Source organism: Pelodiscus sinensis, chromosome 1, assembly GCF_049634645.1.
Source record: "Pelodiscus sinensis isolate JC-2024 chromosome 1, ASM4963464v1, whole genome shotgun sequence".
NCBI lineage: Eukaryota > Metazoa > Chordata > Testudines > Trionychidae > Pelodiscus > Pelodiscus sinensis.
Window position 1 is genome coordinate 212197139 of NC_134711.1, and position 26538 is coordinate 212223676.

The 26538-nt window shown below is 40.4% G+C and overlaps 1 protein-coding gene across 6 annotated transcripts in view; it reads right to left on the minus strand.

Annotated features, from left to right (window-relative positions):
- Window positions 1-26538, minus strand: part of MOSPD2 (motile sperm domain containing 2) — a 97428-nt gene that overhangs the window by 12991 nt on the left and 57899 nt on the right. For 3 of the 6 annotated variants that reach the window (XM_075914507.1, XM_075914499.1, XM_075914490.1), the window contains exons 11-15: window positions 23626-23722; window positions 21737-21833; window positions 17256-17385; window positions 14488-14590; window positions 11617-13911 (exon numbers count right to left, since the gene is read on the minus strand). In XM_075914507.1, the coding sequence (XP_075770622.1) occupies window positions 13765-13911; window positions 14488-14590; window positions 17256-17385; window positions 21737-21833; window positions 23626-23722 (574 nt within the window). In that variant the 3' untranslated portion in view covers window positions 11617-13764. Of the gene's footprint in view, window positions 1-1943; window positions 2053-3043; window positions 4338-5689; window positions 6906-11616; window positions 13912-14487; window positions 14591-17255; window positions 17386-21736; window positions 21834-23625; window positions 23723-26538 lie in introns of those variants that run through there. The other 3 variants (XR_012898649.1, XM_075914515.1, XR_012898654.1) reach the window with 3 other exon arrangements.

Sequence of the window (26538 nt, forward strand, 5' to 3'; positions counted from 1 at the left end):
AACATATATCAAGAATACTGTTCAGATTGCCACTTCAGATGATTCCTTAAAGCTTACTCAAAATCACAAGACCTCTAATTAAATTACTTTATTCACCCCATCTGGAGTATATGTAATTCTCATTAACCTTCATGGTACTCATGCGTATGCTTCAAAGGACAAATAACCCACAGCTCATAAGGTGAGCACTTTCTTTGCAAGGTTAGCACATAATTGCATATTCTAAAATGTTCCTGAAAATGGAATTGTTTTCACCTAAATTACTGGAAATTTTGTATAGCAATTATGCATCCAGAGTGAGCTGATGGTGTCCATTACCTGAATATTGCACAATAACTCAAGTAGAAAGTTCTACAAGAGTCTTTGGTGAGTAAAATAGGTCATAAAGACATTGAAGGGTTTGTTTAATTGTGTATAATTACCTGCAGATTCTCTCCACTAGGCATTATCTTGGGCAAATGTCTTTCTCCACAGGGTTTGGGAAGAGTGATATATGAAATACTTGCTTTCCATTTGCATAAAAAAGAGCTCATTTCAACCAGTGCCAAAGCACTCAAATATCATGAGAGACTTGAACCCTGTCATAATACATTTCAGAATTTTTCAGCACCACAGCAGTGATGCACTTGGCTGGAAACCGGAGGCAAATGATAAAATATTGCTATATTTATATGCATTCCACAAAGCTGGCCCATATGCTATTTGGTCTCCTTTTGACTCGTTTAAAAATAGGATCTTAGGAGGAGACATGCTGGTGAAAATTACTACTGCCATCTGTCACTTTCTCATGAACGAGTATTTGGCTACACCACCCACCTACCCAACCTCCATTTTGAACCATAAGTTTATTATTTTGTTTTCATGTACAAGTAAATCTTTCTGGCACAGATCATTAATAGATGGAGCTGTTCTGGCACACCACGAACTTACATGAAAAATTCTCTTCACTCATTTCTTTTAAGGAGAAATGCAGCAGTTTTAGATCCAGTGGTTACAGAGCTAGCCTTTAATGCAGGAGACCCAAGTTCAAGTCCTCTTCTGCCACAGACTTATGTACCCTTGCACAAGTCACTTAGGACTTGTCCAGATAGCACAGCAATGCAGCGTGCAGATGTGCAATTTTTAAAGTGCACCAATGCTTTCCCCCTAACTGATCTGTGCACATCCTGCTGACACACACTAAAAGTTCCCAGAAGGGCTTTAATGAAGAGAAGTTTGCAGTACTGTATTAATGCACCCTAGAGAACTTCTTGTGTGTGCTAGCAGAGTCTGGGCCAGTTAGTGTATAAGACATTGGTGCACTGTAGAAATCACACTTCTATAGTACACATTGCAAGGCCATTTAGACAGCACTCTGTCTCTGGCACAGATGCTCAAAAATATTTAGGTTCCATTGGTTGATTTCAATAAGAGTTAGGAGCCTAAATACCCTTGATAAGATGTATCTCTGCTCCCCCTCATACTTCCGTACCTTACGGGATGTTGTGAGGTTAATAGATCAAAAGAATGTGGAGTGCTCAGATACTCTGGTGATAAGGACCATATAAGTATTACGGATAGAGCGGTATGGGGATTAAGGCTGCCATCCCAGACTAAACAACTGGGACATCCGAGATGATCCTGAGTCCATAAAATTGGATGGCTCTTTGTATACTGGCTCCTTGCTAAAATAAAGCCAAAGCATGTGTATTACTCACATTCTGAAGAGACTGCACAAACATGACTAAGTCCCTTAGACTTCTCACACCCTCACACTTGCTCTTCAACATGGAACTGAGTTTCTCCACTAATTTTCAGTCCCTTGGCTTCTCTTCCACCAGAAGTCCTCCAAACAAAATGAGATATGCTCCTACTCTCAAGCCTCTCTATTCCTTCTCTATAACCCTTCAAAGAATGCAGATGCATTCCTCTAAACATGTGGACAGTTTCATGTGCATACTCACTTCACAGGATGACCAACACTGCTTCCAATATGTAGGCCCACTTTATGCTCCGTGCTTGTTCTTTCAAGTTCATAGCTCTGGCTGTGCACCATGTTCCCACCACTGGAACCTGGGGCAGAGGGAAGCAGGTCATGTAAGGATTATAAGGTAAGTGGAGGAGAGGGAAACAGAGCCAGAGATAAGACTCAATTAAGCCATGAGTCCACACCCAGCTCTACTTTTGAGTGGTCATGAACAGTGTTACCTTCTCTAATTTTTTCCATCCATGGGCAGAATTCATTTTTTTTATGTGCACCAAGGCACATGCGGATGTGCATCACCAGCAGAAACACATGGGGCTACATCTAGACTGGCATGATTTTCCGCAAATGCTTTTAACGGAAAAGTTTTCCGTTAAAAGCATTTGTGAAAAAGAGCGTCTAGATTGGCACAGACACTTTTCTGCAAAAGCACTTTTTGCGGAAAAGCGTCCGTGCCAATCTAGATGCACTTTTGCGCAAAAAAGCCCTGATCGCCGTTTTCGCAATTGGGACTTTTTTGCGCAAAACAGTTTTTAGCTGTCTACACTGGCCCTCTTGTGCAAAAGCTTTTGTGCAAAAGGAATTTTGCCCGAACAGGAGCAGCATAGTATTTCCGCAAGAAGCACTGATTTCTTACATGAGATCGTCAGTGTTCTTGTGGAAATTCAAGCGGCCAGTGTAGACAGCTGGCAAGTTTTTCCGCAAAAGCAGCTGCCAGTCTTCCCAGTCTAGACACAGCCATGCTGTCGACTGGGGGCAACTTTGGGCGCTCTGCTAATTAGCTGGATGGCACCTGAATCTCTACTGGGTGGCCATTCAAGTGCTCAGCTTACAGGGAACACTGGTCATGAACCCTTGTTCTGAAACATCCATGTGGGGATTAAGCTATTTTCTTAGGTGTTACTTTCAGTTGTCTTGGTTTTTGGTTGAAAAGTTGCAGTCTGCAGAAAATACTCATGTCCTTCATTTTCCTTGAACCAAATTATTTAGAATCTAGTCTTTTTTCCTTCCAAAACCTCCTCTCAGTAAGCCTTCCTGAAAATAATGCCTTCTTGATTACAAGATTATATCATCACATACCCCATCTCTTTGTAGAGTTCTTTGCATCTTCTACACTTTGCAAAACCGGATGATTTCATATAACTTCAATAAATTGGGAAGCCCCTTACACATCACTATTTGCTGTCTCACACCCTGCAGTCCATGCAAATCATCACATTAATTATTCAAAACAATTTAACGAGGCACCTGGGGAGAAATAAAAAAGGTCATTTTCTAACATCTCCAGTTCGCATGGGTGTTTTTACTTCTGAGGATCTGAAACTGGTTAACCTGATAAAAGCCAAAAAGTGCTATGGGAGAGGGAGCCAAGCTAAGCCAGAGATAGCTCTCTTTAGAAAGGGAGATTTCTTTTCAGCCCTAGTAAAGAGGCGCTGAAAGATCTAGTCATTTACAACTGTGATGCTGCATTGTACTGGTGTGTGTGGAAGGGTTTAGAGTAGAATATAAAGTGTACATTAAAAAAAAATGGGTCTGAGCAGTTCCTGGGGCAGCAGAGGACCAGGGACAGAGCGTTAGTCCATCAGTTAACAATGCCTTCCCACACTCAGTACACCCCTGGCATGAGAAGAACGGTAGGAAGGTACCTCTGAGTCAGACCACTTGCTGGGGCTTCTCCTGGGATGATACAATTTACACCCCTCCACCCTCTTTCCCAGGGTTGTGCCTAAAATTACAATCTAGCTCACAGTAGATCTAGCACAGTTTTGTCATTTATACTGTTGACCAACAAGCATGGACCCGTACACTTGCACAGCATCCCAGGAATAAGGATCCGTATTTACAGCTCCCCTTTGCAGAATCATATCCTTAGATGTGTAAACTCTTCAAGGCAGGTACCACACCTTTTCCCAGTGCTTTGAACACCACTGAACACTGTTGGCATGCTATCAGAAAAGTAACAGATGTGCTTTAAACTTGCATATAATGAGAATTTCTTTGGTCAATGGTTTTCATGCATATGAACATGCACAAAGAAGCATTATGGCATGGGAATTATAGTCATGCACAGGTGCCAGAGGGTTAAGCATCAATCTGTATGTGCTAATTGTACTAGATTCATGGGACATCTGCGGTGTTTGTACAGATTTGCTTTTCCTTTTAGCAATTTACCAATTGTACCGTGCTAGAAAAAGAAAGGAAAACGTAAGTTCTGTTTGTGTTTCTTTCACATGCTACCTCTGTCATCTGTATTTATGTAAATGATGTTCCTCATTTCCGACATTTTCCCCAAGGCTGGAGAACAAGTGTTCAGCGCTGGCTCCAAGCTGTCAAAAATGAAACTGCTTGGAAGTGATTGTAGTGGAGACAGGAACTGAGGAAACACATGGAAGTTATTTAAAAAAATGAAATGCACAATTTGTTAGCATGCCTCATGCTTTAATCATACGATCTTAATTCAGTTTTCTTTATGAAAGGATAGAATCACAGTAGACTAGAACTGAAAGGGACCTTGAGAGGTCATCGAGTCCAGCTCCCTGCCCTCCCGGATGGTTAATATAGTGGAAATTGGACTAAGACTCATAGGATTGGAACTCTGCTAGACTTCCTGGTTGGCACTGCAAGTCCTTGGTACCTGAACCAAAGCCCAAAGGGAGTCTGTCCTGAGCCCGCACCTTCACCTGATCCCAAGCTCTACAGAGCTCTAACCCAGCAGAGCCAGAGACACTTCTGTTGGGTGTGTGAGGGGGTAATGATGCTGTGCAGGACATGCTCTCCATTCTCCCTCTCGAGGAAGCTTGCCCAATGCTCACCCTGGATAAGGAAATGGATGGAATCTTAGTCCTTGGCTTCTCATGCATTCTCATGGGCTGAATCGCATGGCTACTTTGTCATACACACAAGGACTAGGGGGAGTCAGGCACAAGTAACCTAAGATTTAAATGGAAGCCTCCAGAGGTAATCACACTATCCTACCGAACTATCTACCCTTTCTAGCAAAACAGACCCTATCTCTAGGATTGTAGCAAGGAGAAAACAGCATCTATACACTCATTCTATATAAAGAGTCCGCGTTTACATACACACCCAAACAACCTTAATTGTTAGCACAGATTTGTCCAAGCAAGACTCAGAGCTAAGAGAAAAGAGACATTGTGAATCATGTTTTTGAAAAAACTTAAACAACAAATAGTCTTGCAGCACCTTAGAAACTAACAAAACATGCAGATGACATCATGAGCTTTCATGGGCACAACCATCTACATGTTTTGTTAGTATCTAAGGTGCTGCAAGAGTATTTGTTGTTTTTTTAAGTGTTTTCAGTTACAGACTAACTCTGCTACCCCTCTGAATGGTTTTTGAAAGACAGCCCTGGAATATCATTGGAAACATGCTATGGCCCTTGTTCCACCACAGGTTTGCAACTGAGAGTAACCTCTGTATTTTGTGATCTTTGGTGTACTAAGGCAGTGCACTGTTTCTAAGATTTTTCCAGCAGCCAGCACTCACTTTCTCTCTCACACTGACGCTCCATTCATACACCCTATCTGTTCAGATCGGGGAAGGGGAGACAACGGAGCAGGAGAGCTCTGATACCATCTTAAAGAGAAAGCTCATGGTGTCTCAAACTTACCCAGCAGCAGCGAGCGCACAGAAACTCTCTCACACCCTCTGTGCCACACACACACACACACACACACACACACACACACACACACACACACACACACACACTTTCCCAGTCTCTGTCTCTCTCTCACACACACATATGCACACTCTCTCTCTTGCCCTCAGCCTCTTCTGTCTGAGGACCTGTCCATTTGGGAGGCCCAAAACTTGCCTAAGATCACTTACCAAAATTTGTGGAGTGGACACCCTGAAAAAATTATCAGCCCACCCCTGTTTGAGGGGCTAATGTGTAGTTGGCAAGAGAGCACAGCGTAGCCCTGGAATCCTTCATGGTATGGAACACCTCGTTAGTCTTAATGGCAAATAATTCTTCACTGTTGAATGGGAGGTCTTCTACAGTGGATTAGCTCACATGGCAAAGAGGATGAGTTGAATCAGGAAGCACGGTGCATAACAACTGTCATAGTGGTGACTGAACATTGAGGACAGACTTCAGTGCCATGCAGGAAATTACTGGTCTTTCAGATATTACCGCCTTATACTGTTGCCTTGTTCCCTCAGGAATGTCATTAATAAAATTAATAAAATCTGTTAATTTGCTATAATTTCTATAGCTGTATTTTGGATAATAGCGCCACAGTTTCCCACCCCGAGTTTCAGTGCGGAGGAGAGAAACTCTGAGCTCTTGGAGGAGACATATTTCCAATCAGCCCTCTTGTAGGTAGAGCGTATGGTGGTCAAGGTTTGTCAGTCTTGGCTGATCCATAATAACCCTATTGATTGGGAGTAACTTGGTTGGAGGAAACTGCCGATTGTAAGATATTGCAGTTTGTGTTGGTTCTCAGATATCTCTTCTAGAGCAACTATGAGCTCATTAGCTACCTAGTTAAACAGGTCTTGGAAACAGGTGAAGTCATCCATTACAGTAAGGTGGCAGTGGCATTAATCGCTTCATCCAGTGAAGATGATGAGTTGGTGTAATCTGAAGAGGTGACGGTGGCACCTTCTCTGTATGTGCCAGTGCAGGTTCCCCATGTGCCTTAGTGACAGAGGAAAGATGAGATGGAGATTTGTTTCCATATCTACAGGGGGTTGTCTGCTGGTCTGATGCCTTCTGTAAGACCCCCAAAGGCTCCAATACTGCCACTGGCCAGGAAAGAGCATGGGTGGTCCCATCCAAGGGTGTCCATAGCTGGGCAGTAGGTCCCTTGCACACAAGATCTTTATCTCATTGGAGCAGAACTAATAAGAGTGTTCACTGAAGAGGAGTGTTGTGGTGAGAAGAATCCCTGTATAGCATCATCCTCATCACCTGAAAAGAGAGAAGGAATAGGGGATAATTACTGGCATGGTACTGACGGTCCCGGCAAGCTACCAATACTGAATAGAGGAGAGTCAGGGTTTGGTGAGACAAGCAGATCCATGTGGTGGGTGAACTGCAGTGCCAACATAGGTGATGGCAATATGTATTGCACCAATTGTAATGGCAGTGTAGTAGGGTCAGTTGGTACCATTTGGCATCATATCAACAGTGTCACAGACAGATGGGTAGCTGGTGCCAAGGCTGTGACAGCGATCATGTATGGCATGGGCAGATGTGGCCAAGGAGGCCCAAAGTCCTTGTTGGTGCCAGACAGTGCTGCAGTTGAAGAGGAAATCAACTTCAAGCCATAAGCCTTGGCAGTGGAATGGTGCACACCAGCAGAAGATGGAGTATGATCGGTGTTGGAGACACCCGGAGTGTCATATAAGCCAACGTGTGGTGCAACAGGCATGAACAGCACCGAATGGCTTGGACAACGCTATCAGGCAGGCTGGTATCCCTGAAGTGATTGAGCAGTTTTTCACAATTTTTTGTGATTATTGGATGTCGATGGATTCTGCCTCAAGGAGGGTTCCCAGTTTGGGTCGGAGCGATTTCTCCATTAGAATTAGCATGATCCTCAGGTCTCTGTCCTTTCATGCCCTTGCTTGGAGTTTACTGAAATGGGCACATTTTGGGGGGAATACGGGATTTTCCCAAACAACGGCCATGTTGAGAATGTCTGTCAAAGATGGGAATGGTATCTCTGCATGTAATCTCTCAGTCTGGCAAACCAGGCACAACTCAAAAATTAACAGAGGGAGAACAATGGGAGGGGAAACAAGGGTTTTTTTTGTTTGTTTTTTGCTTTGATTGCAACAGGGAGAGAAATAAATTATTTGACTAAAACAACTATGCTAAAAACTAAAATAACTTTGGGAGTAAAAAATGTGTGTGACACCACCGAGCTCCATCTGAGGCTGAGGACGGCAGAGAAAGAATCGGATTCATGTGGTGCATGAGTGCTATTGGGCACCGTGCATGTGCAGCTCAGGTGGACACTGCTGTTGAAATATTTGAGGGAAAGTGCAGGGTACACCGGCACCTAGAGAGGCACACACAAAGGAAAATCTCTCAATGAACTGTCCCATTTAACAGCACATTAAAGCACTGCACAGCTATAAGTAGTAAGAGATAAGGAAAAACAAAGACCCCTTTTTCCTACATACTGCTAATTTACTTACTGCTTATTCATGTAATTATGTCCCCTAAAATGGTTTTTGGTCCAAAATTTTGCATATGCACCTGAACTTCAAAGGAAATGCTCAAAATTATCCTTCTGCAGTGTACTGTTTTAAATAATTTAGATCTCCTAGCCTAGCTATTGTGTGCTGTATGACTACTCAGCTTCAAAGGTAGGACCTTCGTACAAAATGAAGAGTTAAAAATAAATTGTGTTTCCTTAGGTAAATAAAATCACAAGAGCCTAAAGTTACAGATAACACTAACATGTACATAGTCTTTAGCTAAAACACATTCATTTAACATGCAATTTTAGGATTAGACATGTATGATGTAGTGGGCCAGAGATCAGCAGGAGAGTAGCTGATAGGGGATATAGGAGCTCTAGGATGATTAAGGCCTTATTCCTGCAGAAGAGGGAAAGGTTAGTACAAGATAATTGGAGCATGGTCCATATGAGGTAGTGGAAGCCATTGGGGAGGTGGACTATAAGGGTGTGTCTAGACTACATGCCTCCGTTGACGGAGGCATGTAGATTAGCCAGATCGGAAGAGGGAAATGAAGCCGCGATTAAAATAATCGCGGCTTCATTTAAATTTAAATGGCTGCCCCGCTCTGCCGATCAGCTGTTTGTCGGCAGATCGGGGCAGTCTGGATGCGCCGCGCCAACAAAGAAGCCTTTCTTGATCGGCACAGGTAAACCTGGTTTCACGAGGCATACCTGTGCCGATCAAGAAAGGCTTCTTTGTCGGCGCGGCGCGTCCAGACTGCCCCGATCTGCCGACAAACAGCTGATCGGCAGATCGGGGCAGCCATTTAAATTTAAATGAAGCCGCGATTATTTTAATCGCAGCTTCATTTCCCTCTGCCGATCTGGCTAATCTACATGCCTCTGTCGACGGAGGCATGTAGTCTAGACACACCCTAAAGGTAAAGGAACTAGCCCATAAAAGGCCATAGCAAGTCTACTCTATCAACTTACTGAAACCGTGCCATGCTTGGGAGACATGCCTGGTCACCTAGGGAACTCCATTCCAGGCAGGCAGCCCACAAAAGGAGGTGAAGATATTCCCTAAGTTAACCCCAAACCAACGAACAGAAGTCACTGATCAAGCACAACCAAGAAATAGTCTCTGTGCAGCTAGACTGTACAACAATGGTCCAGCACCATGCCATCACCTGTCCTGGGGCAAAGGTAAATCATAACGTTTTAGTATTAAAGATGATTTATTAGAACTGCTCTGTGTTCTTATAGCAATTCTTCAATAAAGGGCTGTGAGCCTACTGTAACTGGTGAAAACTGTAGTTAGCGATGATCACATTTGGCCTTTTTCAGCACTTATTTGTAAGGAGTAAAGCTAGAAAAATGTTTACCCCATTCACTTATTGCATGTACCACTAATGAGTTCCTTAAGAGAGGAAAAGAAAAAAAAAATCAGATTCTTTGTGGGGAACATGGCACTTTTTATCTGTCCTGTTACACAGGAGTGTTTATGCCATTTTAGCCTCCTTAATGGGTAGTGGCACTTTGAAGAGTGTTGACTGCAAGATATCCACATGTGGAATCACATTTCTGAAGGGATCTGGAGAGTAGCAGCTATCCTAATGAAGTCTTCAAATTGTCTGAAGCTGTCAGCAATGGAATGGGATAGAACCATAACAGCCTGGTCTGTTATGGGAATTTCAGAGGTGGCCTCCTCATGAGCCTAGTCTCTGGCTCCCCAACTGTCTCCTGTAAGGAGGCTAATCAGGGAGGTGAAAGTTGCATAACTCTCCTTACCCGATAAGACAGTACCAGTGGTTTAGTAAACTGTTGCTAATTTACGGCAAGCAGAGTGTTAGTTTCATCACCCTCTGTGATGAAATACAGGGTTGGTTTCATCACCCTCTGTGACCCGTATAACACTCCCCACTAACAAGCTAAAAGGGGATTTCTGAAGAGATATGTTGAGGAACCCCACTGGTTGGAAGTCTTGTTCAGATCACGTCACGGTGGAGGGGTGTCACCTTCTGAAAATGGTTGAAAGTCTGCAGGGCCATACACCAGTAGTTCGGAGGTGTGGGTCTCAGCACTGAAAGCTGCTTGGTTCCCCTTACAGGAATAGTCTCTTGGCAGGAGAAGCAACATTCGAAGCCTGGCAAGGCAGGCTTGCTCTGCCAGGAAATCCAGTCTTCCAGAGGAAAAAGGGAGCAGAAAACAAACCAATCCTTCAGCACCTCTAAATAAAAGCTAACTACACAAGCTACCACCAACTACTAGACTAAGTATCCTAACACGAGGGAAAATTAGAAAGGCTGAGGCAAGCTCAAGGTAGATATGCAAAGGCTCCATTTCAGGTCAAGACAGATTATATCGGGGCGGCCATGTTTTTGGCCTGAGAGCTACACATCAGGGTATGGAAATTTTATGGAGAGCTGTGAACACTCACAAAATTGGGGTTAGCATGTGGGAGGCTGTGGGGTGGGGCTGAGGAGTTTACAGTGTAAGAGGGTGCTCTAGACTGGGGCAGAGGGGTTTGGACAATGGCAGGGGGGATCAGGGATGGGCAGGGGTATAGGTGCTCATGGGTGCAGGTTTTGTGTTGCGCCTACTTCCTCAAGCAGCTTCCAGGAGCAGTGACATGTCCCCCTTGGAGCTCCTACTCAGAGGCATGGCCAAGTGGCTCGGTACGCCGCCCTTATCCACAGTCACTGCCCCTGCGGCTCCCAAGGGCTGTGGCTGTCAGCCAAATGGAACTGCGGGGGCAACGCTTGGACCAAGGATAGCACACAAAGGATAGGCTGCCTCTATGCATAGGAGCCAGGGGAGAGGGCATACTGCTGCTTCTGGGACTTGTACAGGGCAAGGCAATCCCATCCCCAGACTCTTCTCACCAACAGGAGCTCAAAGGCCAGATTAAAACGATTGATGGGCAGGATACATCTCTCAGCCTGATTTAGATCAAATTGAGGGCAGATCAGCTCTGCACCCCTATAGCCTCAGCATATGGCATAAGGTGGCACAGGGCATATGCACAGGCCAGATAAGCCCTTGTTTAGAAAGTAAGAAGCACATGTATGCCTGAAGTGGATGACCCAAAGGGACACTGCTCAAAGAATTGTATGTTGCGTGATCATGGAAATATAGGTACACAAAAGATACCTTCAGAGGTCACCAAGACCAGCCCTTTGTACTCAGGCGGTACCAAATAAACCTAGAATAATTTCACTTTTTGGTCTATGGTTCATTATACTCTTTGGATTACATTTATATCTTCACATACTATACCATACTGAAATTTTAGTTAGGTTTTGCAAGATAATGTGTCTGTGGGTACACATCACATGCATACACAAAATCTTGGCAAACCTTGTACCTAGAGGCCACTACTACGCTGGTGTCCGATTGTGCTAGGAACTGTACTCTAAAAGGGCAAACCCACAATGCAAAACCCAGCCATTTTTATCTCTTTTAGGATTCTGAACAGTAAATGCCACATTTTTTCCTATTTCACAAGTGCATTTATTTCTCTAAAACATATTAAAATAGAAAACATGTTCATCTGATCAGTCATATAAAGTAAATACGAACATAGTATTAAAAGTACTGAAAATATAGAAAAGCACCAAGACATTAGAATATTTAAATTGGCAAAGATACTAAGAATATATTTTTTGTAATTTTACAATAAAGTGCTATTATATCCAATCAAAATTAGTGATTAACATTTTGTAATCAGAGTTAGTAAATCTTGTCTTTAATTTACAAATTACTGTATATTATCAGAACATGATCATTTTTCCAGAGGATGTTCCATTAAATGTCTTATTTCATCTTCAACATTTGAATCTTAAGTATAGGAAAATAATTTGAACAATATGGGCCACTGGTAACCATTTTTGAATGTATTAAATATTATGGAAAATAAAAGAACAGAAGAAAGCAAGCTCAACAGAACCCCAAACAAGGAAAATTAAGATAACATTGTTACAGAATAACATTGAAATATGAGTTAATACAGGATTGCTCACCAAGTACAAAAATACTTCTGCAGAAGCTTTCCATTTATATAGTACATTTTCTGTTATTTTATTGGATTGATATTCTGCTTTACCAGAATTAGTCTATTAGTATACTACCTACAATTTTGTAGAATAAATTATCGATCAGAATTTTTTAAACAATTTTCTTTTACTTTGTCAACTATGCCACATTTATAATCATTCAAAAGACCCTGACAAGAGACACTCAAACTTTGTCCTGTTTTTCCCCCCATATATTTGTTTTTTTGGGGGGGGACAGAATGCTGTAAATATACATGAACTCTGCAATGATCTTTTCTAATTTATACAAAAAAAATTAAAGCCATCAGCCCAGCTTTAATTAATAGACTTATCCAGACCTAGCCAATTTGTGGTGAAAATTATAAACGAATTTCAGTTTTAAATTTCAAGCAATTATTATAAATGGTTAGTTAAAAAAAGGATTAAAAGGTATGAAAGATACTATACCTCCTATTCAGCTTTAGACAATTTAATATGCAGAAATGAGTATAAAGAATTTCTGCTACAATAAATGCTCATTCATTTTCAATACCATTCCTAAAATGCTTTTAAAGTAGCAGCAGATACTGTATTTTTCATATTCTATTTAATATGCCCAATCTTATCCTGATTTGGCTTATCTCTTCCAAATATTCATGCATGATTGAAGTAAACTGTGCATTTCTCAAATGTTTCTTACATTGGTTATTTTTAGCTTTTTTTATGAATCATGCAGCTGACTATCCAGATATATTTAACAGCAAGTTGCTTTGGTGTTTGAATAAAAAGTTCCTTCCACAACAACACAATTAGTAAACACTGAAGAGAGAAAATGTAACAGAACAAAATATTTATAATTAATTATGACAATGTCTCAAAAGTATTTTAATCAAATGTCTTTGGAATTATTATTTTTCATGGCAATATGGCTACAAATCGATGAGCTGTGTATACTGTTTGGCATGACATATTTATACAACAATTTACATTCACAAAAAATACCCATGATAAGGATGCTATTCCTGAATTTCAATATGCATGACCATCTAATTACTGTGTACTGCATGTTCATGTCCCTCTATTTTCATACACATATACAACGTAAGAAAAAAAAAATCTAACCTACACTTCGCAACTATTAATTCTGTAAAAAAGGTTATTTTTAAATAAAGTTAAGCAGTCTGTTTGCACTTTAATACATCTTGCTTACATGATCATGAATGAACCAAAAAAAGGTGACATTTAAAGTACTTTCAACAAAAAGGGAAAAATAATATATTCTACGCAGTTTTAAGTTATACTGTTACATTGTCATATTTTCTGTTTTGTAATTTTCAGTAACTTGTCCAGTGAACATAGCTTCTAGTTCTTCTAATATACTCTTCTTTCTGTGTCAAGACAGTCTCAGTAAATTTCTGAGCTCTTGTTGGTCTTTCATTTCTTCTTTTATCAGTAGTAGTAGTATGACTCAAAGTTGTATTTTTCAGTCTCAATGGAGCACTGACCTCTCTCAGTTTTGGTAGTTTCTGGGTTTTAGTGGAGCAGCATTGGATTCTTTCTTTTGATTAGAACAGGCAGCATGTGTAGTACAAAGCATTGCTTTTTAGCATCTTTGAGTGTACAACAAGTAGAAGCAAAAGGCAGCAATAACAACTAAGACCAATGCTAATACAACTATTAGCTGTTGGAACCAGACACAGTAATCAATCTGCTCTTGAAGTTTTTTATTAACTTGTAATAATTGAGTTAGCTGAAAAGAAAAATAGGTTATATGATATTAAATAGCTTTTTACTGAATGAACTGTCATATTTCTAGTGATTTTAGCTATCTGGTAACTGAAAAGCAGTTACAATACTGAATTAGCCAACAGTATGAGGTACATACAAATCTTCAAGAATTCCTCTACAACAGTCTGCTCCCATACTTTGGATCACATCTGTAGAAGATATTATTTCAGATGTATACCCAATTCTATCTTGATATACCTATAATGTGTATATACATATCAATACAAATAAATAATATCACATTTTTCTACTAAGTGGCAGATAAGAGCACACAGAAATTCCACTACTTGAACTACGCTATACATTCTAAAGGAAAGTGAGTACTGTGTTGGAACTGGCAAAGGTGCTAGAGTTCATTTTATTAATATAACAAGAATAATTTAAATCATGTCACTATTTGGTTTATAGTTCCTTTGATGCATTCCAGTGCTCCACTGGAAATACTTTCAACATTGAACTTGTTTTGTACTATTTCATTAAATTTTCTATTGCCATTTATAACTGCAAGCTAATAACCTGTAATTCTGTTCCCTCTTACCTGTAAATGTAAATCTTCATTGGTTTTTGTTGGCATATTCAATGAATTCTCTTTTAATGACAGAGTAGAAGGTTTGCTACTTTCTACAACATGACATCTTAACCTGTGAAAATTTAAATGCAGTTTATTAATAATAATAAGTTTTCATGTTTTAGATGAAACAACAAAAACACTAAGGACAAAAATAATAAAAGACTTTTTGTAACATATTACAGTTCAATTATTTTACACCAAATAGTTCAATACAACATTCTTATCAAAATATGACTCTGACCCAAATTAAGTGAACAGGATATAGATCATGCCCAAAATATCATGGGCACTGTGACTGCTTTTGAAGTACGAAGGCAAAACATGAACAGAATAATCCCTTAGGACAGTAGTTCTCAACCACGGTGACCATTGCTGGCCACACGTATAGCTCTTTACCGGTTATCTGAGCACCAGTTACACTATCTATTCACTAACTACAGAATGGCCTGAGGATGTCACATGGGCCACAGCTGCATGCTGATCAGGCTGCAGGTTGAGAACCACTGACTTAGACTATATCACTTATCTTTATGCTTTTAACCTTGTTACATACACCATATAACTGATTATAATAGAAGATTCAATACTAAAGAAATGTTGATTTATTTTAAGTATAAAATATTTAGAGAATCCAGAACTAAATTTCAAAACATGCCTGAATATACTTAATTATCAGCTTCAAGACATATGGTTTACAATAACAAGATTAGAAAAATTATGTGAGAAGAAATAAACCAGTCATTAATGCATTTAATGTCATAGGATATTGGAAACTGAAGCAGTTTATAAAACACACAGCAGGATCCATTCTGGAAACACACCCATTAAATACGAAATGGATGCCTTTATTTTGCTGCGGGTGGGAATCAAGTTTATCGTGAGACTTTTTTTCCCCAGTCTATTCAGGTGAAAAGAATGGAAATGCTAAAACTTTGCATAGAATAAAAAGAACAGAATGTTTTGAAATAACATTTTTTTTTTTCAAAAACCGGTTAAATGGCTTCCTCTGGGAGAGGACTTATCAAGATGGAGCTATTCATCTCCGTCTATAAATATTTAAATAACAATGCATGACTTTAGGTGGACAACAATGACATGCTCTACTGCACCTGATTTAGGTTTCCTTGAACACACGAAAAGGTCAGAACTGTATAAAGCTATATGCCACATTACTGGATCAAGCACATTTCAGAACACCTGGCTTCCTGGGGCATTCATTTGTATTGGTTCATTAGTCAAGTATCCCTTAAAAGCTACTGTGGGCAGCTTTAATATCGTCAAGTAATTTCTCATTATTGTTCAATGCTCTACCATAACAGAATACCCAAGTTTAAGTAAGTGCTTTCTTGCAATTTACTTCTCAGTATGCAGATGTATATAGCTTACTTTTCCAATATGTGGAAAAAAAAAGGATCTAAAAATTGTGTCATTTTCCTATATGGAACTTTATTCTTTGGGGATTTTGGAAGAATGGAGAGATTAAACAATCCTTATACAATTTGTATTTTGAAAAACAAACAAAAAAACCGATAAAATATGAGAAAATCCCACAATTCCTTGAAAAATTACATTGTTTTTACACTTTCCAGAAAGAACGAGTTTGTTAATAACAGAGCAACAGAAAATGTACCTAATGGCTGTATTTATGAATTGCTTAATAATCCAAAGGCATACAGGTTGGCCCCAAAAACTGGGACTCCCTCGTCTGGCAACATCTGTGGTCCGGCAGGGCCATGGATGTTCCTGGACCAGGGAGTCCTGGCTGTGAGCCCCAGTGGCAAGATGGTTGGTGGCTCAGAGCCCACAGTGCTGGGACTGGGGTTGGAGGCCCGGTAACACAGCCAGGGCCATGGCAGCTCCAGTAGCAGGGATGTGTCAGCTGCAACAGCTCTAGTAGGGGAAGCAAGGATGGAGACGTGGCCACACACAGAAGCAGTGGGGTCAGGGTTGGGGATGCAGCAGCTGCGGCAACCCGAATACCAAGGCTGGGGACTCCTTCTGCAATGAGGAGTAACGGTAGTTCGAATTAGGAGCTTTAATTTGAACTACCCAGCCCGTGCCGCGTGTAGCCGCAGGCAGGGAGTTCGAACTACGGGTCATTTAAAAAGGCAGCGCCTGGGAACATGAAAATAAAGCCCGGGATATTTTAATCCCAGGCTTCACTTGCATGAGTGTTCTGATAAACTTTGCATCATGGATTAAACTTTGTATCATGGATTAAGGTATGCAATCAGTAAAGCAGGGCTGCTGGCTCTATGGGAGACATTTCTACCAGTGCATTTCTGACAGGGGAAAGAGTATACTAGTGTTATCTGGAAAATATTTCTCTATTACTTAATTCCTCTAACTATTTGCTGTTTAGAAAATAGAAAAGAAATTATACTTTTTTTTGTATTAAAGAGAATGCTTAACTGCAGTTCTCATATAAAAATAGTACTTTCTTACTCAGCATAGCTACTCTGTCTATTGAGTAGCATTTGTTTACTTTTGTTACAGAAATAATTTTTGCTACTGTGCAAGTGCAAATGTTCAATTTTATTACAAAATATGCATCAATAACAAACCAAGTCCCAATCAGTTTTATCTGCAAAACCCACTGCAGGCAATGGGGATGAAAAGAGGTCACAAAAACCATAATTCAACTTGCAGAATTTTTTATGTGCACAAATACGAGAAATTGAAATACAAAGTCCCTATAAGAAAGTCTTTAACACAAGACTAAACTATATGCTTACCTATGTTCCATCACTTTGTTTCTAGGAACTTCTTTCCAAAACTGAGCCAGTTCTGGAACACCTGCTCCAGAAGACTGGTCCATTTCTGCTGCCATTATCAGGAAACGATCCTGCAGGGAAGCGGTAAAACCTACCCTCAACCAAAAAATCCAAAACAATAGATTTAGAAAAGGCTGCATGCATACATCACTTTTGCTTTTTCAGGAAGGAAGTTGAAAAGTAATTTTAGTTAGTAAGGAAAATGTGAATTGTGCAGTTAAGTACATTTAACAGAACTGCATAAATACTAGAGAGAGGAGGTCACTCGTGTAATTGAAAGCTCTTCGAGACAAGTGGTCGCTGTGTGTATTTCATACATGGATGATGTGCATGTGTGTCATGCACCTGAGTCTAGAAGTGTTTCAGAGCGAGTCTCTTTCTCGCTCTCAACTGAGGGTATAAACTAGTGCGGGTTGATTCCACTGCAGTTTCCCTCTTACCATGAGAGAATCCATTCCAAAGCAGAGGGGATGGAGGTTGGATAGTGGAACACAGAGAGGACCCACACACCTGAAAGAGCTTCCAGTTACAGGTAAGGACCATCACTCAAAGAAGAGGAAGTTACTTATGTGTATTCCACATGTGGGTGTCTTGCAAGCAATCAGCACAGAGACAGGCATGAAGATACCAACAACACCGTGATCTATAGTTTGACACAGCATGATGTGAAAGCGTGGAGAGCGCACCTTGTCAAAGCTCAACAGATGTCTTGCCAGGACATATCCATCAATGAGGCTGAGGAGGTAACCTGCGTCTTTGTACAATGAACCATGACCCTGCCTGACGAAGATAGTTGGCGTGTTTGTAGCATTCAAGGATGCACTCCAAGACAAATTTGGAGATGGGCTGAGGAGAAAGGGCTTGCCCCTTTGATATTCTGGCAATGCCCACAAATTATTTAAGTGATTTTTTTAAACAAATGGTCCTGCGGAAGAAGAACACTCATGAGCATTGGATGTTGAGGGAGTGCAGGACCCTGCTGGTGGTGTGGTGCATGAATTTGGGTGGAATACTGGTAACTGGATGGACTGATGGAAAGAATCTGGGGTACAGCCATAAGGGCATCTTATTCTTGTGGATTATTGTGGGTGAGTGGGAGGGGAGGTCGGCCATCATAGCTGCAAACTCACTGACTTGTTTGGCTGAGGTTATGGCTACCAGGAATGACACTTTCATTGAGAAGTGGGAGAAAATGCATGTGACCATTGGTTCAAAGGGTGGTCTTGTGAGGGCAAAGAGAAGGAGATTAAGGTTCATGGGGGTGTGGGCATCTACACTGGTGGAAAGGTATTGAATAATCCTTTCATGAAGCAGACAGTGATACAATGCATAAACAGAGATGGGTGGTTTTGTGTGTGTCAATGAACATGCCAGTTGTTTGGGTGTCCAGATGACCACTAGTATCGTTGGATCACACTGGTACCTGCTGTACATCTCACCCAACTTGGCTCAGTGAGGAAACGCTGAGCCTGAGAGCAGTCCTTTGCAGACACCTGCTCTTGTGCTTATAAGAGTTTTTTGCTCTTGTTTTGTGACCTGACCTTAATCTATAGTATTGCCAGCTCCAAGGTAGGCACTGTGCTCAAAGGGGACAGTCGCTGCTGGTGATAACTGCTGTATGTGAAGAAAGAGGGGGAGTCTCCTGGACTAGAATCTGAGCGAGGCTAGGGTTGTATCATCTCCTCTAAAGTATTTTCAGAGATGGAACTCATGGGCTTTCCTGGTTGTGGGGAGGAAGGACTTACAGAGGACACAGTGTGCCATGGTGTGTGTCTCACCCAAGCAGTAGAAGCACTGCTGGTGCTGACACTCAGAGATGGAGTGTGGGTAGGAGCTTTGTTGAAGCTTGGGATCTTGGGCTTAGTCCTGGGGCTTAGTCCTGGGGGGGGGGGGGGGGGCAAGGATTGGAGGAGAATGCAGTTCCTATACAGCAGGGGTCCACAATATGGCTCAGTATGGAACCAAAATATGGCTCTTTCATTCCCAAAATACATGCAACTTTTAAAATTAAAATGAAAAAATTCAAAATTTTAAAAACACGTAATTACTCATGTAGCTTGGATGTGTGCATGAACCTGGATTTGATCAGTTATGATGTAAACTTCAAAGAAATGTGCAAAAAGATGGAGCAACATAAGTCCCCGTAAATAAAGTCTGTGAGTACAAGGTTTCATTTATGTTATTATTAGTCATTATGTAACTAACAATAATATCAAGTTGTATATTTTCCGTCATGCAAATGGGCATTCTTATATGGCTTTGTTGACCACTTGTTCTGAATTTTAATGCAGTTTGGCTCTTCGGTTTGAAAAGGTTGCTGATCTCTGCTATACGGAGAAGAGAACTATTCTAATAACTACTCTATAACCTAACCATACTAACAAAACTATTTACAAGCTATGTACGAAGTAAAATCACTCTTAGTCTAAGAGCATGAAAGAACAGGGGATCTCACTGAGGCCATGCAGAGGTGAGAGGGAACTGGAGTGGTGTGAACGCACACTACCTCCTCTACTCCTGCGAGCCTAAGGAGGAGCATTATGCACATGTAGGTCAACAGACATTGCTAAAAAACACTTCCAGACTCATGTGCATGCATACCATGTGCCTCCACATGTGGAATAAACATAGGGACTATCACTTGAAGAAGGTAGGTACACTGCAACTATAGCAGGTATCAAAAACTTGTGAAGTCACACAGGAATAAAGGGGAAAACACATTAAACTGTAGAAATTAAAATTTTCATAATGGAGACTATTTAGCTAAATTGCAACAGCAAAACTATGCTAATGAATAATCCAATATTTGTTTCCATTGGTTCACAAAAATCAGGAGGTTGACAAGGCTTGTAGTTAAAAAAATAAAAAAATAAAAAAATAAAAAAAAAAGAGTGGCAGGATGGCAACAGATGCATAAACAAGATAATCACTTTATTGGATTTAGGGTACAATTTGACATAATTGCCCTTAGCAAAATTATTTCAAATTTTGGACCCTTCAAAATTAAAAAGAAAGTTAAACATAGTGGTGCATTTTAATTAGAAATGTTTAAATAAGAATGTCTTATGGAAAAGGTGCATGGATTTAGTATTCACTCATGCTAAACATTCCCTTCAAAAATTTGTTAAAAGATTCCACATTATTTCATTATGAAGGAACAAACCATGCAGAAAAAGGCAAGATGTAACTAGTTTACAGAAATGTAATTCCCAAAACTACTTACATTTTATTTTCATAACAAATTTTGAATTTTTTTCTTTTCCAAACGTCAGTAAGCAGTACAATTGTATTACAATTACAAATCACATGAATGAAATGATTATCTGTACTGAAATGTGGCTCTCCAGAAGCCAACCTAATTTTTCTTGTTTTACATTCAAAATCTTGGCACTTTAGCAGTAGTTTTTGTTGTTGTTTTTTACCAATCATATTAGTGATTAGCAGAACACTTCTCTACCGGATGAAGAAAATAATTCAAACCATTTCTCCTCAATATTCAATATACAAATCTACACATGATGCTTATTTTAAATCCTCCACTAGGCACTACAGGCAGTCCCCGGGTTACGTACAAGATAGGGACTGTAGGTTTGTTTTTAAGTTGAATCTGTATGTAAGTCGGAACTGGTGTCCAGATTCAGCCGCTGCTGAAACTGATCAGTTTCAACAGCGGCTGAATCTGGACGCCACTTCTGACTTACATACAGATTCAACTTAAGAACCCCAGGCATCCCCAAGTCAGCTGCTGCTGAAACTGATCAGCAGCTGATTCCAGGAAGCCCAGGGGCAGGGGCTTCCTGTAGTCAGCCACTGGTCAGTTTCAGCAGCGGCTGACTTGGGGATGCCTGGGGCAGAGCAGCTGGGGTGCTGCTGGATTGGTCCAGTACTGCCCAGAGCGGCGCTACGGGACCAACCGGCAGCGCCCCAGCTGCTGTACCACAAGCGTCCGGAGCAAAGCTGCAGAGCACGGGGGCAGCGGGACAGCCCAGACGCGCCGTGGCTGTCCGCTGCCCGCGTGTTCCGCCGCTTTGCTTCCTCTCCCTGGTCTGCTGGAGACCAGGGAGAGGGCCCCGTTCGTAACTGTGGATCCGACATAAGTCGGATCCGCGTAACTCGGGGACTGCCTGTATTATAACCAAATTATAACCAAATTAAATAGGTTTTCTGCAAGAATGGTTGAAAGCTAACAGTGGCCCATTCTTAAATTTTAGTAGCAAAAGTCTTGGTTGATGACACTACAGCAATACCAAAGTGAAAAAATACATTTTGGGAGTCTTATGATGTTAGGTAAGTCTCCATGATTAGTCCCAAAGCTCACAATGCCAGGTGGTGTGCCCCAACAACTGAGAATATATAGAGACCAAGTCAAAGAAAAGCTGTTAATTATGCATGTACCTCCGGTAGACTTGTTTGAAAATTCCATCTTATGTGTTTTTACTTACCACCATGGAGGGATACTACTATGTCTATTGATGTACCAGGTTCACAGCTACTATTACTTGGTTTAACTCTATACTTGTCTGGAGCAGTGGTTCTCACCTAAAAATACATGTAAAAAGCATATGGTGTATGTCAGACACATTAAACACAATATGCTGACCAGTCCCATTACTGCTAACTTACAATAAAGGAAAAAAAAAAAAAGACAGGTTGGTTTTCTTAAAATACTAACAGCCCTCTGTTATTGCCAAAAAGATGAACAAAGACAAAGATCTAAACAAACAATAAAAAACACCCCACAGACTTTTCCATTTTGGAATCAGTCTCAGAAGTTAATATTTCCAATTTCTTCTACCAAACAGGGAAGGACAAAACTTGTGAAGTTTGTTTTATCTATTAAGAGAGAGAGAGAGGACAAATAGAAAAAAAAAGCAAACAAGAATACTGAACATAATACTTATGAAAGTTGCTGGTCTGACAACTGTGAAACCCAATTCATATTCACATACACATGCAGAGAACAAGTATAAAATGGTGGTAAACCAATTCTAGGAACATCTAAATTAACTTGATTTCTTGCATCCCTAAAAATGCAGCTACTATGTTGACAATGAAACAGTGCACTTATTCCTCTGAAGATGATCTACTGGAGAATGGACTTTTGAAGGGTTTGTTCATGGAATAAACATGTACATAGTGGTTCCCACCTTGTACTTTCTAGGGATAATCCAGAGGATTATAAGGTAAAAATTTTTAATCATCCCTAAATCCTCTTTTATGTGGGGTTCTCTCCTGGATTTATGCAATTGACCATCATATTTGGTGTTGTTTGAGTCAGTGCCAAATGCATGTAAAAATGTGTTTTAATTTCTATAGTCTGCTCCCAGACACAAGGGATGAAACAAAATATTAGGTGATCCAGAAAACCTTAAATAAAATAGTCCATTTTTTCCCTTCAAATACTAAAAGTGGAAGAGAGTGAGTGAGTGAGTAGATGGAGGGGGGAGGAGGGCAATTCAGCAATGCATAGGCACCCAAAGAGACAAGAAATGCTTCACACTTTAAGCATAAGGATATTGCCCTTTCATTATTTTTACTGATAATTATCTCTTTGGACATTTATTCCCATGAAAGATTAGGACTTTACACAAAGATTGCCACAATAAATTTGTATTTCCACTAAAAGATTTACCCAGCATTGCTTGGGTCCTTAACTCAATTTTTGTTTTTTGAAAATAAAATGGTGGAGCTGGGACTGAAGGGCTCAGAATGTAGGCTGCCACGAGGAGAAAGGACTACTCCCAGCATCTCCATGGTCACAGGAAGCACCTCTCCATGGTCACTGCAGGTCCAGCACACATAGCAGGAGGGATGCATGTCTCCCGGATGGGGCAGGTCCAGGTTTGTCCGCCTCCTGCGATCCTCAGCCAGAGCAAGAAATGCAGAAACTATGCACTCTCCCCTTACTCCCTGACAAAGGCGAACAACTAGCAATGTTCCTGCTCCCATACAAATTGGGGAGAGGGGAACTTCAGCCCCTCCTGTCCTCCCTAAAGGGTGCCCCAGGAGTGGAAGACTTGGGGATGGGGCAGTCCCAGAAAGGGGGAAGGACACTCCCAGCCAGCCCCTTTCATCTGCCTAGTGATTCTCTCTCTTTTCTGTATGCTTCTCATAAAGCCAATCTCATTCTAGACCCATCCCATTTTCCTGGCACAACCAAACCCTGATCTTGCTTCAAGTTATGATACAAAGAAGCTGCATACCAAATTTTGGGGTCCCAGCTCTTACTGTTTAGAAGGTGTTCTTGAACAGACAGACACACACACTCAAATATATGTAGTAGATACAAATGCAAAGCATGTGGACAGCATAACAAACAAATAATATTTACCTTAAAGGCCACTACATTTTTAGTCACATTTGTCAGAACTATCAAACATTTTTTTTCTCCAGTTTCCTTGGATCCAAAAAACAGTTCTTCTGATGGACTGATTGAAAACAACAAAAATATAGTTAGTTCATATCTGTATTGAGTAGTTCACTATTTTTAAAAGAAATCTTTTAAAATAATTTATCTTAACACAAGAAAAATGTACTTTTTGTTCACCAGCTATACTCATTCTAAATTAAGTTATTCCCAGGGAAGCTGCCACAGGATTAAGCAGCATATTTAAGTTTGAAGGAATCTCAATCTGGCAATGGTAAAAGGTGTGAGTGTTGTGCGTGTGCACATATACTAGGAACCATATGTTTGTGTCTCCCTTTATTTTATGCTCTCATATAATTGGGAATAAAATAAATGGTTATGTTCCTTTCAAAAATACATGACACTGGTATTATCATTCTGGAATTTGACATTCATCTTGAATAGTAAAAACAGGGCATATGCCTGAGTTGAGTAAAGAAAAGATGGATAATGGAAGGAAATGGCACAAGAAAATACTATTTTTAAGCCACTGAAAGGCCCCAAAAAGTGTTGCTTCATTCTTTTTCCTGACAGTATTTTTTCTGAAAAATGAGTCATGTTAAGAAATTATGGTCAGTTGCTTTCTCCCCACCAATTTCTTTATAGTAATTTAGTTTGCTTTGACCCATTTCCCCCTCCGAACTACTTCATATCCCTTTCTCTCTACCAACCCTTATATCATGCACAAGTAGCTTTGTATTTCACCTGGAAGAGGTCAAAGTCAGCAATGAAAGTACCTGGGATAGCAGGACCTGTCTGAGAACAAAAGGGTATCCTAGGAGCAGTCTAGTAATATTTTGAGGGAGGAAGGGAAGACGAGTACCTCTGTCCTATAAAGGCTTCTAGTCACCAGCACGGTAGTGGAAAAAGCAAATCAAAGAGAAAGAAGGGACGGACAAGAAATTACGAGGGAGAAGGGATGGAAAGAGCTGGTTCTCTGATAACACAAGACATCTGCCCTAGACACTAGACTACATATCTTCTCTAGGAAAACTCAAGTGTCTATTATTTCAAGCAAGAATTACAGATAGCAAGTGTGAAAAAAAAATCAGGTTTTTTGGGGTGGGGGGTAGGTTGAGGGTGTCACCCTGCATGCCCATCACTCTCGTAACCAAGTTTGTACAACTGCACAGCCAATGCTAAGTGTAAAAAAGTGGTTACTTGGTCACTGCAATGCGAACCAGAAAACACATAGGGATAAACTTTTTTAGGTTTAAAAAAGCCAACAATTTTACAAAATTCATCTTTCTGTATATAAACTGCACCCAAAGTCTACTACTGCACCACAAAGATTCTAATACCATAGATCATTAAATACATTTAGCTGCCTCCCCCACAGTATAATATTTTGATAATGAAACTAATTACGGAGTGTAGAATATTCTAACTTTCTAGTTTTTACTTTTGCAACAGCAGCACAAGCTATAGTGGCATCTTCAGTTTAAAAGTTAGTGACACCACAAGTATGAGCAGTTGTTGATTTCATTAATATTGATTTCCTCCTTTTCTTTCCAATAAACTCAAGCACTTCTAATCCAACTGGAATTATGAGGGGCATGGAGTAGGGCTTATTTCATGGCCCATGACATGTTTTTCATGGCTATGAAATTGATAGGACCCTATCAGAAGGCAAAAAACTACTTTCAATTATTTTCATGGATTCATCTAAAATCAAAACAAAAATGAAAGTTAACTAACATCTACATTTCTGTTCTATTTGCCAAACAAATACCGTGAGCTGCAGAACAATGGGTTGAGAAAGATCACATTTGTTAATTCCTTCTCTTAATAAGTTTTATATATAACAATGCAGACTCTCACAGCTAAGGATAAGGAGCGATAAAAATGTAGCCATGTTAGTCTGGTGTAGCTGAAACAAAAAAACAGGACTGTGTAGCACTTTAAAGACTAACAAGATGGTTTATTAGGTGATGAGCTTTCGTGGGCCAGACCCACTTCCTCAGATCAAATAGTGGAAGAAAATTGTCATGACCATATATATCAAAGGATACAATCCAAAAAATGAACACATATGAAAGGGACATATCAAATTTCAGAACAGAAGGAGGCTGGGGGGGGGGGGGGGGGGAAGGTAAATGTCTGTGAGCTAATGATATTAGAGGTGATAATTGGGGAAGCTATCTTTGTAATGAGTAAGGTAATTGATGTCTTTGTTTAGACCTAGGTATAAAGTGTCAAATTTAAGCATGAATTACAGTTCAGAGGATTCTCTTTCAAGTCTGGTGTTAAAATGTCTTTGACGCAGGATGCAGGTAATCAAGTTGAGACAATGCCCTTTTTGGTTGAAATGGCAAGAAACTGTTTTTTTTGTGATCCTGTCTAATATCTGTTTTGTGGGCATTGATTCTTTGGCGAAGATCTGAGACGTTAGTCCAATGAACACTTTCGGCACATGATAGCATAAATTATATTTCTGGACGAGCAGGAATGTGTGTTCTTGATCTTATAGCTCAATTGGTTAGGTCCAATAATGGTATCAGTAGAGTGAATATGTGGACAAAGCTGGCAACAGGGTTTGTTGCAAGGGAAGGTTCCAGGGTTGGTATTAGTGTGGTATGTCCTGTGGTTGTTGGTAAGAATCATCTTGAGATTAGGTGGTTGTCTATAGTAGGCTACAAAACAGATATTAGACAAGATCACAAAGAAAAAACAGTTTCTTGCCATTTCAACCAGAAAGGGCATTGTCTCAACTTCTTGATTACCTGCATCAAAGACATTGTAACACCAGACTTGAAAGAGAATCCTCTGAACTGTAATTCATGCTTAAATTTGACACTTTACACCTAGGTCTAAACAAAGACATTAATTACCTTACTC